General features: G+C 40.4%; 1 protein-coding gene across 7 annotated transcripts in view; it reads right to left on the bottom strand.

The window, feature by feature from the left end:
- Positions 1–21205, bottom strand: part of HHAT (hedgehog acyltransferase) — a 367203-nt gene that overhangs the window by 297392 nt on the left and 48606 nt on the right. For 5 of the 7 annotated variants that reach the window (XR_009537066.1, XR_009537069.1, XR_009537065.1 and 2 more), the window contains one exon: positions 7370–7483. The exons of the other annotated variants lie outside the window; for them this stretch is intronic. Coding sequence is in view for 1 of the 5 variants with exons in the window: in XM_060130771.1 (XP_059986754.1) it covers positions 7370–7483 (114 nt within the window). In the remaining 4 variants the exon portion in view is untranslated. The remainder of the gene's footprint in view (positions 1–7369; positions 7484–21205) is intronic. 7 annotated transcript variants of the gene reach the window in all.

Below are 21205 nucleotides of genomic sequence, written 5' to 3'. Positions count from 1 at the left end.
CTGACAGCCGCCTCCTTTTTGAGCACCACAGAGGGAACGGCTCCCAGGAGCACACACAGACCGCAGTCGCGGCACACAGCAAAGGCCAGCGGACCCCAGCAGCCGTCACCTCTTACTTGGCTGTCATCGTATGTATGCCAGCACAACCTTGAAAACCATCGGACTCTCACCACTACCCCAGGTACCGTCCCTGTTGTACAAATGAGGAGAAAGGCTTCAAGATATTAATTAACTGACTTAAGACTGCATCACTAAAAAGCGACAAAGCTGGGTTTCAGCCAGGAGCCCTTAGCCACCCTGAATGTGGACTCCTAACAGGAAGAGACTTAACTCAAAGTTACAAGCAAATTAACCACAGGAACATCTATATCCTAACCTAGGTAGGTTTCTGATGGTGGTAGGTACAAAACAGGAGCTGAAAACAGAGGAAATTTGGAAAGAGGGAGGAATATCCGTCCACGAGCAGAGGGTGAATCTACATCTTGCACTGTCTACTGGGGCTATATCTGCTCCAAGGGAAGGGGGGAATTGGTTCTTGCAGACAAGAAAACCTTCCTCTATGCATAAAGCACAGGCAGGTACACAGTACATAAACAGACAGTACATCTGTGGTATTAAAATGTCATAAAGAGGAAGTGACAATTGGGGGAAAATAGCTAAAAATGCTCCTGGGGGAGAAATAATGAAAAAAAAAAGCTAGAGAAACACTGATCTACAGGAAGCAAACAAGAAGTAGCAAGACAAAGAGTGGGAAGCAAAGGAGACCAGTCAGATGGGGCCATGTTGGGCCTGATGCACATGGCAGAACGGTGAGGAAGGCAGGGGATGAAAACTCAGTGTGCCCAGGGCAGCCTCATCTTTCCTTCTCCCTGCCACACCATTCTTCCACATGTTCAGTGAAAAATATATCACATATCAAACACAGGGAAAGGAATATTTATAAAGTTTATAAGGTATAAAGAATAATGAAATAACACCTGCATACCTAGCACCAGCTTAAGAAAGATAAAGCTATCAGTGCTTTAAAGGGCCCCTGAGCATATGTCAAATACATCTCAATTATACCTCAATAAAAATAAATAAATAATCAAAGCAAAACCAAACAAACCAAAAAAGGGCCCTGGTTATCTCTCCTCTGATTCTTTTTTCAGTTTTTTTTTTTTTTTTTTTTTTTGGCTGCGTTGGGTCTTCGTTGCTGTGTGCAGGTTTTCTCTAGTTGCGGTGAGCAGGGGCTACTCTTCGTTGCAGTGCGCAGGCTTCTCATTGCGGTGGCTTCTCTTACTGCGAAGCACGGGCTCTAGGTACACGGGCTTCAGTAGCTGCAGCACGTGGGCTCAGTAGTTGCCGCACACAGGCCCTAGAGCGTGCGGGCTTCAGTAGTTGTGGTGCACAGGCTTAGTTGCCCCATGGCATGTGGGATCTTCCTGGACCAGGGATTGAACCCATGTCCCCTGCATTGGCAGGCGGATTCTTAATCTCTGTGCCACCAGGGGAATCCCTCTCCCCTCTGATTCTATCTCCCCAACGAGATGTGACCACTATCCTGAACTTATTTTCATGGCTATCTCATCTTTGTGATCATACACATGAATGTATATCAATGTAGTCTGTACAGCTCTATGTGCATAGGAGCATATCTGATAGATTCCTCTGCAACTTGCCTTATTAGCTCAATGTCGTGATCCAGAAATTCAGCCACGTTGACAATTACAATTATAATTCATTCCTTTCCATGGAATAAATTCACTACAATTCATCCATTTCCCCATAAAGAATATTTGGATTGCTTCTGCCTCTTTGTTACTACAATCCCATTGCTGCAATGAACGTCCTGGCTCATGTCCCCTGATTGGCAGAGAAGAGCTTCTGCAGGGAACATGTCCAAGTTAGCACTGGTAGCTGTGGACTTTGCACCTCTTTGACTTCACTAGGTAATGTAATACAAAGAAGCCATACCAACACATACTCACAACCTCTCTGTATGAGTTCAGGTGGCCAGTACTTGATATCATCAGGGGATTTTTGTTTTATCTCTGCCAAACTGAAAGTATGAAATGGTATCTTGTAGATTTAAGGTATATTTGCTTGACTACTAATGAAGTTGAACACATTTTCATAAGTTTATTGGTCATTTGTGTTTCCTCTTCTGCAAATTCCTTTTCCCATATTGAGCCCTTTTTCTATTGGGTGACTTGCTTTTTCCTTTTGAAATTTCTTTATATATTCCAATACCAAACCTCTGTCAGGTTGCAAATAACTTCTCAATTAGTGACTTGCCTTTTCACTTTCTTCACTGTGTTTCTGGATACATACAAAGATGTACATTGATTATTATACATTGATAAGTTCTTGGTTTTAATATGGTTAAACTTATCAAATTTTTCCTCTACAGGTTATACTTTTTGTGTCTTAATTAAGAAATCTTTCTCTACCCTACCATCAAGAAATATTCTCCTCCTACATCATGCTTGCTAAAAGTTTCATACTTTTTTTTTTTAAGTCCTTTTTTTTTTCTGGCTGCATTGGGTCTTCGTTGCTGTGTGCGGGCTTTCTCTAGTTGTGGCGAGTGGGGGCTACTCTTCGCTGTGGTGCGTGGGCTTCTCTTGTTACGAATCATGGGCTCTAGGCATGCGGGCTTCAGTAGTTGTGGCACAAAAGCTCAGTAGTTGTGGCTCTCGGGCTTCGCTGCTCTGCGGCATGTGGGATCTTCTTGGATCAGTGATCGAACCTGTGTCCCCTGCACTGGCAGGTGGATTCTTAACCACTGTGCCACCACGGAAGTCCTATTTTAAGGACTTAATTCACCTTGAAAATGATTATGAATGGTATGAGGTAAGTATTCATTTCTTTTTAATATGACTCAACAATTGTGTCAGCACTGTTTATTGATGTTTATCTTTTCCATGCAGATCTGAAATGCCACATCTGTCAAAATCAAGTTTCCATCTATGTACAAGTATTTTCTAAACTCTATTCTGTTACATTGGTCTATTTATCTATCCTGGTGCCAATACAACAATGTCCTAATTATTATATCTTCATTAAGTCATAGTATCCGGTAGGGCGCATACTCTGATTTTGGTATCAATTTTATGCTCTCTTCTTCATAAAATGAATGTTCCCTCTTTTTCTATTTTCTGAAAAAGCCTGGAAAAGATTTAAATAATTTGTGCCTTGAATGTTTGGAAGAAGTGCTGTGTTAGACTATTGTTTTCTTTACAAATAGATTTTTAACTACTTACTCAACTTCTTTTCATGGTTATAGTACTATTCAGTCTTTCTATTTCTTCATGAGTCAGTTTTGGTAAGACACATTTTCTAGAAATGTGTCTGCTTTGCCAAAGTTTTCAAAATTATTGTCATAAAGTTGTGCAAAATATCCTTACTATATTTTTTTATCCTCTTTTCCACACCTAATATTGGTTATTTGTGCATTTTTTTTGACCAATCTTGCCACTGAATGTTTCATTAATGTCTACTCTTATTTTTGTTCTTTCCTTCTTCGTTTCTTTTTTCTGTTCTTTCCTAATTTCTTAAGTTGTATGCTTAGCTCATTAATTTTCAGCTTTTCTTTTGTTTTAATAGGAGCATGTAAAGTTATGCACTTACATAAACTTAAAATTATCCAAGTAGCACCCTACAAGTATTGATATGTAATATATTTTTTATTCATTTCTAGCTATTTTCTAATTTCCAGTATGATCTCTTTTTTTACCTATTGTTATTTTAAAGTTTGCTTTCTCTTTTAATTTCTAAATGAATTACAGTTTTCAGGTCATTGTGTTACTGGTTTCTAACTTAATTACACTGGGATTAGAGAAGGTAACCTATTTAAAACACAGTCTTTGAAATTCATTGAAAATTACTTTATGGTTAAGATGTGGTCAGTTTTTATAAATATTCTATGTGTTCTTTAAGAGGATGTGAATTCTCCAGTTGTTAGATGTAATCATTACGTTTCTTTTTTTTTTTTTTAAACCTTCAGTGGATTCCTGCTTCCCAAACTATAGTATTTAAGATCCTTCATAGCCCGCTTATAAACTACCTTTTTATTTATTTATTTATTTGGCTGTGCCAGGTCTTAGTTGTGGCATGTAGGATCTAGTTCCCCGACCAGGGATCGAACACAGGCCCCCTGCATTGGGAGCGTGGAGTCCCAGCCACTGGACCGCCAGGGAAGTCCCCATTTACATTTCTTATATCAAGCTTATTAATTGTATTATTTGTTTTCTTCTATCTGATATATCAATTAGTGATAAAATTATGTTAAAATCTCTCCCTAAAATCACAGATATATCTATTTATCTTTATGGTATTGATCAACTTTTGCTTTCTATATTTGGAAGGAAAATAAACAAACTTAGAATTATAATATCTTCCTAATGAAATGAACATTTTATCATTAAACAAGAACCCTCTTTGTCACAAATAATGTTCTTTGCCAGCTATTAATGAAACTGCACTAGTATCTAGGTGGATGGGACAAAGATGAGTCTTATATTTGCTGGAACACCTTTCGCCATCCTTTCACTTTCAAACACTCTGTGTCCTTGTGTCCTTCCATTTTAAGTATATCTTGCTAGGAAGCACCCCTGTGGATGCTGTTTTATTTCTTTGTTTATTTTCCTTTTTTTCTGTTTTACTTTTATCCAGTCTGACAATCCTTTTCTAGGGTTGGGGGGTGGATTGGGTCCATTCACACTGATTGTGACTACTGATATATTTGCATTTATTTCTGCCATTTCTTTGGTGCTTCCTCTTTGTCCTACCTTTTCCATGTTTCATCCTTACTTTTTAATGAAATTTCTAACAAATGAAGCCCACCCTTTTTTTTAAATGTATTTTATTGAAGTACAGTTGATTTATAATGTTGTGTTAATTCCTGCTGTACAGCAAATTGATTCAGTTATACATATATATACATTCTTTTTCATACTCTTTTCCATTATGGTTTATCACAGGATACTGAATATAGTTAGGACTTTGTTGTTTATCCATTCTATATATAATAGTTTGCATCTGCTAATCCCAAACTCCCAATCCATCCCTCCCCCACCTGTCTCCCCCTTGGCAACCACAAGTCTGTTCTCTATGTCTGTGAGTCTGTTTCTGTTTCATAGATAAGTTCATTCGTGTCATATTTTAGATTCCACACATAAGTGACAGCATATGGTATTTGTCTTTCTGACCTACTTCACTTAGTATGATAATCTCTAGGTCCATCCATGTTGCTGCAAATGATATTATTTCATTTTTTATGGCTGAGTAGTATTCCACAGTATATATGTGCCACATCTTCTTTATCCATTCATCTGTCGATGGACATTTAGGTTGCTTCCATGTTTTGGCTATTGTGAATAGTGAGAAGCCCACCATGTTTTAAAAGGAGGAAAAGAAAAAGAATAATACTATCTCATCAACCCTACTTTACAGAAAATGATAAATTAAGATTCAGTGGTGAAAAGCCTTTCTAAGGTCAGAAAGCTAACAAATGAGAAAGCCCAGGACCTAATCCATCATCCAGCACTCTTCCACTCCACGACAGCTGACCCTTTCCCACAGCAGCAGTAGTGAGACGGGCTGAATTTCACATACTCCTCAAAATAGTTCATCTTCCCCCCCGCCCCGCCACAGAGATAGAAAACACAAGTATTAAGCTATTTATTTTACAGATGGGAAAACTAAGACCTAGGGGCAGTAAGTCATTTATCTAGGGGCAGAGAAACTTTGTGTTAGAAACAAAAATGTTAAATTTCTAGAAACATTGATGTCTTAGCAAATACCAAACAAATTTGTGGAAGAAAAGAAACACATTAATGAAGGCTGAGGTGGATATGTTCATAACTAGTTTAGGAATACAAAAAACAATGGATTACTTATTATTATGTTTGCTCAGAAGGTTATATAAAATTGAATGAAGGTGATCAAAAGGTACAAACTTCCAGTTATAAGAAAAATAAGTACTAAGAATATAATGTACAACATGATGACTATGGTTAACACTGCTGTATGGTATATTTGAAAGCCGCTAAGAGAATAGAATAGATCCTAAAAGTTCTCATGACAAGGAAAACATTCTTTTCTTTTTTCTCATTTTTTCTTTGTATCTATATTAGACAATGGATATTAACTAAGCTTATTGTGGTAATCATTTCACAATATGTGTATGTTAAGTCATCATGCTGTATACCTTACTTATACAGTGCCATATGTCAATTACATCTCAATAAAACTGAAAAAAAAGAAAGTTGTATGAAATTTTAAAATATATTCAGATCTGACAGCATCTAAAATTTTTAATTTTTTGCTACTTTAGAAGATGGAAACCACTTGAGTACAAAAAAGTAATCATTATCATATTTAAAACAAAGAAAGTTGGTGTGCTACTGGGATTTTCTGTATTCCAGGATGAGAAGCAGGCCCAGAAAGTACCAATTTTCAGGAAAGAGCTGAAAAATAGCCCAAGGCCGGTGACATCTCTAAGCACATGGCACTGTTTTCTCAGTTCACGTCCAGGTCTCTTGAGCCCAGAGGCTCCTGCTCCTTCTGTCCCTTCAGTTTCTTCACCTCTGTGAACCTCTAAGAATCAAACATTTCTCCTGGGTTGACTTCCAAGTCCATTTTTGGCTGTGCTTTGTTTTTACTGGGTAGAATTCCAAGCACAGACTCATTTCTTTTCAGATTAGGAAACCACAGAGGCAAGATGCATATATGAGAGGATGCTGGACAAAGCCTGGCCCCTACACTAGAGAAAGATCCTCCTGGCACTATCTCAGGCCCCGTATTAGCTACAATATAAAGAGGTTCTCAATCCCACCTCTTGCAAAAGCACTTTTCAAACATCTGCTTGGAAGAATCTCTTGTTCTCGAAACCAGGCTAAGGAAAGAGCAAAATACTAGAATTCTGATCTATAACAGCTACTGTAGCATAAATTACTTGACATGAAAATCATTCCCACTTCTTAATGAAATCATTCTCTTTCTTCTGAACTGAAATCACATATATTCTCAACAGGTGGTTTTTATAGGATCATTTGATTAAGAACGGTCTTAAAGAATACCATCTGAAGTTTAGTTTTAGTCTAAAACCTTCATATTCATTGGTTTGAAAAACGACTTGGAGGAAGTAAGCACAGGATAAGCATGTATGAAATTTTTATCTTATCAACATCATTAACAATTTATCTTATCTTTATCTTTTATCTTTTTATCTGATAATTTATCCTATTGACCAGTAACAATTCTTTCCCATCTTTTCCAGTCTTCCAAGGCTAATATCCATGTCTCCTGATTCGCTAGCTCAGGTCTCTTTCTTCACAAAAAGCAAAGGAGAAAGAAGCTTAAACGGAAATGATGCACATAACCGTACCTTCCTTGCAAGCAGGTTGGTTACTTGAGACACACCCACGTGGCCAAGGAGAAGCCACACCAGCCGCTGCTTGCCCCACTCCATCCAGAAGCTCCACTCAAAGTCAGTTGGGTCCTAAATCGGCCAAAACAGCAGTTTATCAGAGGGATCTTGGTAGGTGTTTGAGGCAGAACACAAACTCCAGTTAATAAAACAATTGCAAGAAGAAGGCCAGTGTGAGTCCAAATGCTATACAACGGCATTTACACAACATTTCCAGCATCTACCCCACCACACACCGCACCTACTTATACCCTCCCCTCCAGCTTAGCTGGTTTCATTGCCATTCCCCCACTGAGTGTCTCTGTTAAAGCTGATTCCCCAACCTCTGGACCCTCTATGGGACAGAAACTATTATTGACCCCACGTTATAAAATATGAAACAGAGACTTAAAGAATTCAGTTCATTTACCCAGCGTCACATAGATAGTACAAATAACAACTTAGGTTATCTCAGTTTCATCACCTAGATGCTTTCACCAGCAAGAGAAATGTACACTGGACACTAATAAAATTGTGTAAGGTCAGTCATGTTAAATCTTGCTGTCACTTACAGGCAGGAGGATAATTTGATAGAGAAATTAACTAATTCCCTATAAGATGACAAGGAAAGAATGAAAGATATACTTCCCTTCACCTTGGGAAGCTATGTCCATCAGTGCCCTTTGTCTGCGTCTGTACCAGGCTCTGTGTCTATATGGCTCCCTGACAGAGGCAGGTGAAAAACCTCTGGAAAGATTGGACCCATGGACACCTGGGGGCTCACACCTAAAAGCCTCGGCCTCAGGAGCTCCGGGGAGATCATGGCAGCCAAGCTGAGCATGGAGGGAATAAGCACAGTGATTGGCCACTCTCAAACGGAGAATGTGGGCTTGGCCCATGAGCATCTCGGCACCACCAGGATGGAGTGCAGATTTGAGGCCCTCAGAATTTTCTAGCCAAATCGTGTGGGTGACGAAGGAATCCCCCACTGACTACTGATCTATCGATACTGAACATCTCATCAGTATTGGGTTTAAAGGAAAATAGGATTATTTTCGATTTTTTTCTTTTCTTTTTTTTTTTTTGCACCTGAGGATTGAGGGGCAATTTCATACAAGTTACACATAGTACAAAACTTTTTTTCAGAAGGTAAAATACAGATTGAAGTGACCTTGATTCATATCAGACTATGGATGTAGAGGTAGCAAATGTATGTAGCAGCTAAGGCTGCCGATTCATCTTGGGTTTGGATCCCAGATCTATCTACATACTGGCTGTGATGACCTTGAGTGAGATACTTCACCTTTCCGCTGTCTGCTCATATGATAACAGGACTGATTTTCTAGGAATTTGTGAGGTTTAACTGAAAATACATGCATATCAAAATTTTAAAACAGTACCCGGCACACAGTACTCACTAAAGATTGTTACTTGCCACTAACAGCTAGTCCCATGTGCTTGCCATGCTGTGTTAACCAGCTAAGATTGTATCACACTTTACATGTTGCCTCTTGTTAAAAAAAAAAAAAGTTTTTCTATTTTCCAAATGAAGAAAGACAGCAGTACTGTGCTTCTCAAACAACACGTTTTCCCCACAACCAAGATCCTGATACACACACAACCTGATCATAGAGACCCCATCCCATGAAAATCATAGATCTAGTCCAATTCCTTCCATTCAAAGACTGACTACATCAGAGCCCAGGACGTGCCCACGCTGCACACCCAGGCAGCAGCAGAGCAAAGAACTCAAATCGTCAACCCGGCTTTATCCCTGTTCCAGACCTCACTTCCCCATCTTAAAAATGTCAAATTAGTGGAGAGTCAATCAACTGATTAAAGGCGCAAAGGTCATGTGATGAGGCCATGCTAGTAAAATGCCACTTTGTAACATGGATGCAGACACTAAAAACCAAGATGGAATTTTTTTTACCCCCCTCAAAATAAAAATCCCAACATTTTAGCTTTTTAAATATAAATAATGTTTTTGAACATTCAGAATTACATTAGAATTCATCACCTCAGACTTATACCTATGTTTCAAAACTTGTCCAAGTTTAATTTCTAGGGGGTAAAAATGAAATAATATCTCATAACATTCAAGAAACCAAAAAACCTTTATGCTTCATCCTAAGGCCCAAAACTACTGAAAACCCTGTGCTGGTAAAATCCCATCAACAGGGCTTCCCTGGTGGTGCAGTGGTTAGGAATCCACCTGCCAATGCAGGGGACACAGGTTCGAGCCCTGGTCCGGGAAGATCCCACATGCCGCGGAGCAACTAAGCCCGTGCGCCACAACTACTGAGCCTGCACTCTAGACCCCATGATCGACAACTACTGAGCCCGCGTGTCACAACTACTGAAGCCCACACGCCTAGAGCCTGTGCTCTGCAACAATAGAAGCCACCGCAATGAGAAGCCCGTGCACCTCAACGAAGCGGAGTCCCCGCTCGCCACAACTAGAGAAAGTCCACGCGCAGCAATGAAGACCCAACACAGCCAAATATAAATAAATTAAATAAATAAATTTAAAAAAAAATCCCATCAAAACTACACAGTCTCTCATCACTAATTATTTCAGAAAAGAGCCATTTAAAGGAAATAAAAACATTTTTCTTATGTCTATTCTTCTCCATTTAAAATATTTACCTAAAGGAAATAACCAGACAGAAAAGCTGAATTAATGAATAGAAGATGGCCAATAAGTAGCAGTTACTGATTTGGGGAAGAAAAATGTGGACTTGCCTGGTTCCATAAGCAAAAGCCTTATAGACCCTGAGCTCACTCATTTCAAGGTAAATCTTAAAGTCTCAAATCAAGAACAACTTTTTCATGTTCTGTTCCCTCCCCATTTTCTTTCTCGATCCTGTAATTCTTAGTCAATTAGAAGCCTCTTCTTTGGTTCTGTAAGGAAGTCAAATATAAACCGGGGATAAATTCTAGCTGGACAGAACCAGGAAGACTCTCCCGTGGAGAAAGGGGAGCCTGAACTCCAAGATTCACAACCAGTCTTCTACATCAGCGCTTCTCAAACCTCAGTGGACACACAAATCATCTACAGATTTTGCTAAAATGCAGATTCTGATCCAAGAAGTCTGGGATAGGGCCTGGGATTCTGTCTTTCATCCAAGCTCTCAGGGGATGCCATGCTGCTGGCCTGGGGACCACATTTCAAGTTGTAGAGATTGACATCATCAATCATGATTCCCTACATTGTTCATAAGCCCAGAGAACCCTTAACAGCTCACACCACCCCACACCATTCCCAGGCAGGGACACACTAAGGCTGACCACCTAATATTCACAAACAGAGCAACCATCATCCTGTAATAAACTGAGTGAGTTAAGCATGGTTATTCATTCTGAGGTTTTCAGTGTGCAATGAGGCAAGAACAGAGAACTCTTAAGGACATGATGATTCTTGGTCTCTTAAATACTGACTCTAACTTCCTGGTGAAACGTTATTTCTCCTACTCTTAACAAGGAAAAGGATCTGGGCCTCTTTTCCCATAGAGAGCAGAGTTCTACACTAGGTACGGGGGGCAGAAATGTAGAATCCCTCACCCTGGAGGAGGTCACGGTACCAACACTAACACCCCGGACTCTGAAAACCACTGCAAAGAAAGACAGGTAACAGTGGTGTCATTCATCTACATATACTAGAGATATAACTGAGACCTTTCCTTTTTTTTAATCCGTGTTACAGATGAGTTAACTGGAGGTCAGAGCAGGCAAAACTAGAGGCGGCAGAGCTGGGTTTCAAACCCAGTCCTGTCTGATACCAAAGAGGAAGCCCTTTTCCAAGCTGTTTCTACTTGTGCTGACGCTCTACCTGGATTCCCCCACCACTCCCAGACACATACACACACCCCACTATCCGACCAAATCGTTTCCAACCCTGGGGATGCCTCGTTAATGCCCCATATCCACAGACATGTCAGCTCCAGTGTGAAGCCTTCTCCACCCTTCCAGGTGGCCCTCACTGCAACCCTTTCTCTGTCAATTCACAACTCAATGCTAGCACTTTTACGATAGCACATTTTACTACAGCATATTCAGTATAGCACTTTTCACTCTAGCTATTTCATGTATTTTCTCTCTAGAGGGAAAAAATAGTAAGTTCCTGAGAGCAAAAACCTTGACTTAACCACAAATTTCTATCATGATTACCCAACAATCAGTAGGCCTTTAAAATGGTGGGGAAGTAAAATCGGGTGACCTAAGTTCTCATCACATCTCTCCCCCTGTGTAAACTTGGACAAGTCACTTCACTATCTGGCCCTGAGCCTTCCTGTATGTAAGAAGAAGGGCAGATTGCTTTCAAAGGGTGGAAAAAAAAGTTATTTTTTTCCTAAAGGAAAAAATACTAAAGGAAAGAAATACTAAGAGAACAGCTAGTCACCCGCCTACAGACAGCGTCCTGACTGAGTGCCCATCATTCGGGGGGTAGGGGGGAGAGATTCCCCCCTCACACTCCCGTGTCACCAACCCAGGCCTCCAAGTTCCACATCCACACTGTCAGCCTGTTCTGTTCCAGCAAGTTCCCCAGTCATCCAGCCTCTTCCCCAGATTGGGAAGAAACTACAGCATACAGACTGACTATGTGCTATGATTCTGCCTATAGCAAGATAAGAAAAAGAAAACTATCTTCAGAAAGGTTAAATACCACATCCAAGGTCCCACAGCTAATATATGACAGAGCTCGACTTTAAAGCCCCAGGTCCTCAGGCTGCAGAGTCTGTGCCTCACGCAGTAAAATATATGTAACATACAATTTACCACCTTAACCATTTTTAAGTGTGCAGCTTCGTGGCATTAAGTACATTCACGCTGTTATACGACCATCACCACCATCCACCTCCAGAGCTCTTTGTTTTGTAAAACTGAAATTCTGTACCCATTAGACAGTAACTCCCCGTTCATACCTCACCCCCGCCCCTGACAACCACCATTCTACTTCTGTCTCTATGGATTTGACTACTCTGGGTACCTCACGTAAGTGGAATCATACGGCATTTGTCCTTTTGTGTCTGGCTTGTTCCACCTGACACAATGTCCTCAAGGTTCATCCAGGCTGCAGCATACTGCAGAATTCCCCCCCTTTTTGAGGCTGAATAATATTCCACCACTGCATGGATACCCCACATTTTATTTATCCATTCATCTGTCAATGGACATTTGGGTTGCTTCCACTTCTTGGCTGTTGTGAATAATGCTGTTACGAACATGGGTGTGCTAAAGGTTTACTTTTTAGTATTTTGAATTTTAAATGATTTCCTAATGTTGCCAAATGACCTTTTTTTTTTTTCTTTTTAACATGTGTACTCATATCTGGCGGTTCAAATCTCTTTCAAAATCATCTAGTACTTCAAGGGCAGAAAGTTAAAAGAAAAAACTCCTGGCAAATGAAGATCTTATGTTGCCAACTCACCACTGAGTAAATTTTTCCTTATTCTAGCCATGAATTCCCATCAGCCCTGAAGCTCACCAGATGACAGCACCCTCACTTCTGGCCTCTTAGCTGGAGTCCTGCAGTGTTATCACAGGGGAATGGCCAAAACTCTCCTTCTCTGCTTTTTTTTCCTGCATTCCTCAGACCATGTTGAATTAACATTGGCTGAAGATAATCCCATGGCTAATATGGCCAGACCACTGGACTCAAATGTTGTTAAAGCATCTGGTACCAAGTACAACCCCAAGGCACCTACCAAGACACCCCAAGGGAGGCTGAGGAAGTCATCCCACAGATAAAATCAGTTACACCAAGTCCACCACTGTTTTTTTAACCCAGACTCTCCCAAGACCTTGCCTACTTTCCAATAAATCACTGCTCTTACCAGTAGCTGAAACTTTAACTCACATATTATTAGAAGGGTATTTGCCAAGATTTAACAGAACCGAAACTCCACAACTTAGGGATTCTGAAAAAGCTTGAGTTTGGGGGAATTTCTTGTTTTGCTGCTGTTGGTTTAAGGTAAATTCACATAGCATAGAATTCATCACATTAAATTCAACTCAGTGGCATCTACACTTCCAGGGTTGTGTAACCACCACCTCTATCTAGTTCCAAACATTTCCATCACCCCAAAAGGAAGCTCTGTACCCATTAACTGGTCACTCCCCATTCCACCCTCCTCCCCCAGGCTCTGACAATCATGAACCTGCTTTCTATCTCTATGGATTTAGCTACGCTGGGTATTTCATATAAATGGAGTCCTGCAATGTGCGACTTGGCTTCTTTTACTCAGCATAACGTTGCTAAGGTCGATCCACATCGTAACACGTACGAGTACGCCATTCTTTGTTATGGCTGGATCACATCCCCTTATAGGGATATACCACATTTTGTTTATCTATTCAACCATTAATGGATATTTCAGCTGTTTCCCCCTTTCGTCTACTGTGACTAATGCTATAAATATCTGCGTACAAGTGTTTTTTAAAATACCCATTTTCAATTCTTTTAGGTCTACACCTAGGAGTAGTACTGTTGGGTCATATCACGATCTATGTGTAATGTTTTGAGCAACCCGCAAACTGTTTTCCACAGTGGCTACACCATTTTACATTCCAAGTTTGAGTTTTTAAGGCCAAAAAAAAAAAAAAAAAGGCTTCCTAAGCTAACCCTCTGCCCACGGGGAGGTTTACTAGCATCACAGAGAACTCAGCTCTTTCAACAAGGCCTCTCGCTGCTCTGAGCCTGCTTACCTCCTTGGGCAGACACTTGAGGAATCTGCTGTTTTAACATTCCAATTTCATCCTGGGGGCAAACGTCAGCAATGGCTGGAAATAAGGGGGTAAAAATTGGCTTTGGGATATATCTTATTACATAAAGTGCTCCCTGAAAAGTTAATCCTGTCAGTCTGCAGGATTTTGCATCTGAATTTTTTAAATTCAATAATTCTTTCAGTTCGTTTGAAAGAATTATTGTTTTGTTAAGATCGATACAAAGGCTAAAATGGCTATTTACTTAATGATGAAATCTGCTCTGACCAGCAAATTTATTACCATCCATAAACGCGATCAGGAACTGAAAGAACGTGATAGAAATCTCCCGGGTGCAGACAGTCTTGGCTCAGTACCCACCAGAAGGAGGGTTCAGGACCTTAGAATCGTAAAATTCAATTCCTCAGGGTTCAGGAAGAGCTGCAGCCTAACTGGAATGTTCAGCTACTTCCATTGATTCAACAGAGTTAAATCTGACCTTCATTTCTACACTCTTCTGGGGCCTTGAAGGGAGCACGGGTGGAGATTCCCACAGAGTTAACAGAGGGAATTAACATCACTAATGAGGAGATCGTGGGCTTTAACATCCCTCCCAGTAAAGGACACCAAGAACACAGAGGAAAGTGATTGTAATGGGTGGCCTCAGAGGAAGACCTGCCTGTTTCCCGGAGATACTATTCTCACCTCGAATTTGTGTCTATCACAATGCAGGGAAAGTGACCTTATTCTCGAAGTGGCTGATGGAGCCAGTGGTGTGCTGTGTGTGGCAGAGACTGGACTGTGTTCAGGTTCAGGAGCGCCAGGCTTGAGTCTCAGTTCTGTCACCTACCCTTATGTGACCTCAGGCTGGTCAGTCCTCCTTTATATAATTAGAATTTTTTTTAATTTATTTTATTGAAGTATAGTTGATTTACAATGTTAATCTCTGCCGTATAGCAAAGTGACTCAGTTATACATATATCTATGTGTATACATACATACACACATATATATATTTTTATATTTTATTTTTTATTTGTTTAATTTTTTTATTTTTATTTTATTTATATATTTATTTATTATTATTATATATATTTATTATATATATATTCTTTTATTCTTTATATATATATATATTCTTTTTCATATTCTTTCCCACTATGGTTTATCACAGGATATTGAATATAGTTCCTGTGCTATACAGGAGGACTTTGTTGTTTATCCATTCTATATGTAATAGTTTGCACCTGCCAATCCCAAACTCCCAGTCCATCCTTCCCTCCCACCTCTCTGGCAACCACAAGTCTGTTCTTTATGTCTGTGAGTCTGTTTCTGTTTTGTAGATAAGTTCATTTGTGTCATATTTTAGATTCCACATATAAGTGATAGCATATGATATTTGTCTTTGTCTGACTTACTTCACTTAGTATGATAACCTCTAGGTCCATCCATGTTGCTGCAAATGGCATTTATATAATTAGAGTTTAAAGTGATCATAAAAGCTAAAGGGATTCATTGGTGAAGTGCAAAGTCTAAAGTTAAAAAATGTTAATGCCTCTAAAATTGAACTCATCCCTCCAAATCCATCCTGCTTATTGCTATCAAAATAATCACACTGAAACAAGGGCTAGCAAACTTTAATAAAGGGCTAGATGGTAAATATTTTCAGCTTTGTGAGCTATAGAGTCTCTGTGGCAACTACTCAACTCTGATGGTGTAGCCCGAAGGCAGTCATAGTAAGACCTAAACAAATGGGAGAAGTTGTGCTCCAAAAAAACTGTACCCACAAAAACAGGTGGAGGGCCAAATTTGGTCCAAAGGCCCTGGTTTGCAGGCCCCTCTTCTAAGGGACTACCATTTCTCCTAGACCCACCACTTGTCTCCTAGTGAGAGTAGGTCAGGAACATTGTTTTATTACACGTATGGATGGCATTTTTAGGTAATTTACTATCAGCTCTGAAGTCTACATCTACAGATGAAGCAGGTTCCACGAAGGCCACAGAAGCCTCAGCTGCAGCACACCCATTCCCCTTGGTTATCCAGGAAAAGCTCGGAGCAACTGCACATCTTTTTCCTCCCGGTACTCTGCACTGGACACACTTCAAAGGTGGGGACTATTCTCTGCACAATTGGTCTTGTTCCCCCCATTCTGTTCCCTCTTCACAGCACCAAAGTAACATTTTTAGGATCACACCTGATCAAGTCACTCTCCCACTTAATATTCTTCAGGTTTCCCCCTTAGCATACCAGAGAAACATTCTCAGCAAGACGCATGCAGCTCTTCCTATCTGGCCCTGCCCAGCCTTCATCATCCTACCCAACTTTTCTCCCCAGTTCTGCAACATGGCCGTGCTGACCACCCAAACGTGCTGCGTTCATATGGCCGAAACTTCCCACCCTTTGCTCCCTTTACTTGGAGAAACCTGTCCCTCAAACATCAGGATGATGACCTATCTTTCAGGCCTCAGGTCAGGCAAGCCCTCTCCCAGGAAGCCTTACCTAATCCATCCATTTATAGTCCAGACAGATTGTCCCTTGTCTATTTTCCCTCAATGTACGATGGTTACCCATATCATGGCAATTTACCACATTGTACTTTAATTGTAGGTTACTGAGCTGCCTCTCCACTAAACTGTGACCTCTCCCCCTGCCCCAAAAGGAACTACATGTATATTCAGCATTGTATCCTCCAAGAAACCAACACATACTAGACACTCAATAAAAGCTTGTTGAATAAATTGAATGACATATGGGTCAAATCATTTTTAAGAACGTAGTGTAAACACAGTCTACTGAAAAAGGGGAATAAGAGATACAGAAAGTGGAGAACCTGGCACCTATCCTTGAATGCCTTTATAATCACAGTTAGAGAACAGAAACTCATGGAATATTTCTAGTGTATGATGTGCTCTGCAGATTATCTTCACCAACTCAAGGCCCACCCTCTGGTTATATCAATTACTTGCTCTAAAGAGATGGACAAAATAGAGTACTGTCATAATAGAGGGTCTATTTCATGGTTTAATTATAAGACTTAAATAAATTAAAATATGGAAAACACTTGGAATAGTGCCTAGTACTTATTAAGTACTATGTGTGTGTTTGTTAAGTAAATATGCAAACAAAAAAACAAACAACAAACTCTATTTTATTCTGATAGCCCCAGAAATATAAATCTGAGAGTTTTCAAGCTGTATATCCTGAAACAGATAGAGATACTCACAGATATGGAGATAGACAGAAGTAGAGAGGGGACCTGCTCAAGATTCCCTCAAACCCAGTCAAAAGAAAGGAAAGCAGAAAGGTTCTAGAAACTGGACTGGAAAGGAGTGAATCCATGATTAACAAAAGGGGAACACCTGCATTCAGAGAAGCTGCAACATCTAAAATGCCTTGGGGGGCTTCCCTGGTGGCGCAGTGGTTGGGAGTCTGCCTGCTAATGCAGGGGACGCAGGTTCGGGCCCTGGTCTGGGAGGATCCCACATGCCGCGGAACGGCTGGGCCCGTTAGCCACAAGTACTGAGCCTGCGCATCTGGAGCCTGTGCTCTGCAACAAGAGAGGCCGCGACAGTGAGAGGCCCGCGCACCGCGATGAAGAGTGGCCCCCGCTTGCCACAACTAGAGAAAGCCCTCGCACAGAAACGAAGACCCAACACAGCCAAAATAAATAAATTAATTAATTAAATAATAATAAATAAAATAAAATGCCTTGGGAAAGCAACCATCTTAACCTTCTTCTCAAAATAAAATATCTGCTCTGCGTGGCTGATACTGCCAATTGCCTCAATCAACACTCCTCCGACCACTTCTAGTTTGACTTCCTATACATTAGAGGTTAGAAGGCAAAAAACTACATTTCCCAGAATTCCCTGTAGCTAGCATGTTCCCTCTGGACCTAGCTTCTGATGAAAAAATACACAGACCTGAAGGTGAAAGAACGAACATAAAAATGTATGGGTTTTGAGACTTCTGAAAGAATGGTGGCAGAGGCTTTTGTTATTCTGCAGCAGCCACGGTGGAGGCTCCAGGGTCCAGTCAGTCCAGAGGTGCCGTAGCTTCCTGGTGTGGCAGCTTTTACTAGTGCACCATAGCATTGCATTCTCCAGCCAGGAGCTGGGCAGCAGCCATGGTTTTACAGGGTGGCTCTGGGAATTGCTCCAGGAACCTTACTTAGTGCCCATCCCTATAGACCTTTCGACTATTCTGAAATCTCCTTAAATCCCTGCAATAAAGTCCTTTCTGCTTAAACTAACTGGGTGGATTCTGTTGTCTGCAATGGAGCCTTGATCAACATACTTTGGAAAGGATTTTTCTTCTGACTGCAGTACAGCTCTAGCTGTATTATACAAGCATTATGAAAATAATTCACTTTGAAGAACATCATTCTGAAATAAGTCTATTCAGTGGAGAAAAATAAATGGAGGAAAAAAACACCAGGTAGATCACTCCAAGGAGTGTTCTAGAACTGGATAATGAAAGCAGTGAGTGTTTCACATTCATAAGTGCACCAATTTATGGATTTCAAAACCAAATAAAAAATTAGCTACCTTACCCACTGGTCTGTATTTTTCATTACCATGGCTATTTTCTCCTTGGATAGGGAAAACAAGGAGAGCTGTATATATTTACTGTTTTCCTTACCTCATATCCAATATTTTGCAAAAAAAAAAAAGCAATACAACAGAAACACTAAACACTTTTGCATATCTGTTTCCTAAACAGCATTTGTGCATATTATTTACTTTGAGACCATACCTAATTCCCAAACACACTGAGCAAAACTTATCTATGAATAGAGAAAACCTTTATAAGATACTTGAATCCAGAAATGTTTCCCTACACATTCAAAGACAGCAAGCTCACCTTAATGGTCTATAATTCTCCAAAGGGGAAGGAAAAAAAATATGACTAATTTGTAGGGATTTTGCACAGAAGCAGCACTGCTCTCTGGATGAACTCAGGCTAATGATTCATTTAGCAATTATTGGAAGAGTTTTCTTTATCTTTCAACAGATGCTTTGCTATTTCTAAAATAATTTGAACTAAATTATTTTACTGCTCACAATTTCCAGAGACAATACTCTTTCCCCAACATTTCCTCAAAGATAAAATATTTTCACTAACAAAACTTTTTTTTTTCTGTAAATAACAAGTGTCTGTTTAAACATCTTTACCATCCTGCCCAGGTAAAGAAGATGCTCACAAGGGTGGGGACGCCATCAACAGGACTAGCAAAAACAGGGCAACAGGGAAGAGCCAATTCTGACTCCATGTTGGATCTGCTTCTTTTACTTTAACCTTTGCTTTTCACTGGTTTTGTTATTATAATCACTGTCTGTGGCTGTAAGCATACATAATGGCCTGCCACAGGGAACCCTGCCCCTCTGCCTGTTAAACTAAAAGGTCTTTGTTCAGCTCACAGAGATACATTCTGACCCTGCCCACCTGTGGATGGCTGCAGAACATCCCCGTCCTATTTTGCAAGATAAATGGCCTTTTTACTGTACTTCCTCACCTCCTCCCCTTCTGTTCTATAAAAGAAACTGTCATCCAGACCCCGTAAGATGGTTTCTCGGGGACCCTAGTCCGCCATCTTCTCAGTCTGCCGACTTTCCGAATAAAGTCGCTATGCCTTGCCTCAACGCCTCGTCTCCCGATTTATTGGTCTGTCGTGTGGCAAGCAGAGCAAGCTTGGACTCGGTAACAACAGTACTGTTTAACATGTACCATCCAGTCTCTTAACTGGCCCTCAGGATCTAAGCCTTGCAAATAGGTCCAGGGTATAATGGGGGTGGGAGGTGTTCTGCACAAGGACAGAGAAAACCTCTCAAAATGACTTAATTCATCAAGGGGACCTAATTAATGTGGGTGGATTCTTTGAATCTCTTCAACCCAGTTGCCAACCCAAACTCAGTAACATCCTCAGGCTATACCTCTACCTCCCTGCTTTCTAGAAGTTGCTCCAGATTATTCAAGATATGTGCAATATACGTGATCAAACATATATAGATTCTCTCTCTGTACTTTGTCTGTTCCATATTTCTCCCTTTCTTCCTAAAGCTAAAAAAGAATCAATTTTTTAAAAGAAATATTAAATTCTGGTATGAAATCAAAGGCACAAAAACTATATTATAGTCCCCATATCTGTCAAACTGTTAAAACACTAACCATATTTTCTATAAGGTATGTAGAGAAGTGAGCTATAAACAATAAAGCTGCTAAATAAGTTAGGGGTCATGACCAAAAAAAAAAAAAATTAATAGAATGGGATGACTAGACAGCAAGTTATACAAGCTCATAAGATTTCCCAGCTACAAACTATGCTAATAAATCATGCATCTCATTAGTGTCACTCCTCCAGAACACCAAAAAGACAAAGTCACAGTAACACGGAGAAAAAAACAATGATCCCCAGTCCTTTGGGAGCCACGGCCCCTAAAATGGCCCTCACGCTCGGAGAATTTGCTTTCTTCTTAGGAAGTCTTCACACATTCAAGAAAACTCATTAACATGTAACGTCTCTGTGGTGGGCCAATACTAGCAAACTACAACTCCAGATGGAATCCCAAAATGTTGAAGGTCCCCAGGGCAGAAGGCCAATTAAGAATGGTAAGAATAATACAAGAGAGAAAAAGGAAAAACTGACATTTTTGCCATCCATCTAGGGGGGAGGAGGGGAGCTTTTCATAATCCCACATACCATTTCTCTCCTTGAATTTTACACACTGCATGAAAGACCAGGAAAGTGAGCAATCAGAGTATGTGGAAGGATTCTCCCATGTATCTTTTCAATCTGTCCCCTTTGCCCATTAGCTGGCTGCCCAAGCTCTCAAAGAGAGACCTCCCTGTGAAATAACAGAAAATGTATATTGTTGACTGCCCATGGTGCCTAGCACAGAACTTCTGAAACCTTGGAATTTCCTGTGATAAGAGCACTAGGAACACCTTTTGTTTGAATATTTGGTCTTTGACCCTGGTTCCTGACACAAAGCTTCTAAATCCCCTGGAATTTCCTGAGTAACAGCAGTGTCTTTTGTTCTAATAAGGTGACTTTTAGTGGGCTACTGGATGCGGGCTGGTCACCAGAAAGACCAAGCCGGGATTAGAAGC

Source organism: Lagenorhynchus albirostris, chromosome 2, assembly GCF_949774975.1.
Source record: "Lagenorhynchus albirostris chromosome 2, mLagAlb1.1, whole genome shotgun sequence".
Classification (NCBI taxonomy): Eukaryota; Metazoa; Chordata; class Mammalia; order Artiodactyla; family Delphinidae; genus Lagenorhynchus; species Lagenorhynchus albirostris.
The sequence above is the reverse complement of the archived record's forward strand: the minus strand, read 5'-3'. Positions and strand labels throughout refer to the sequence as shown.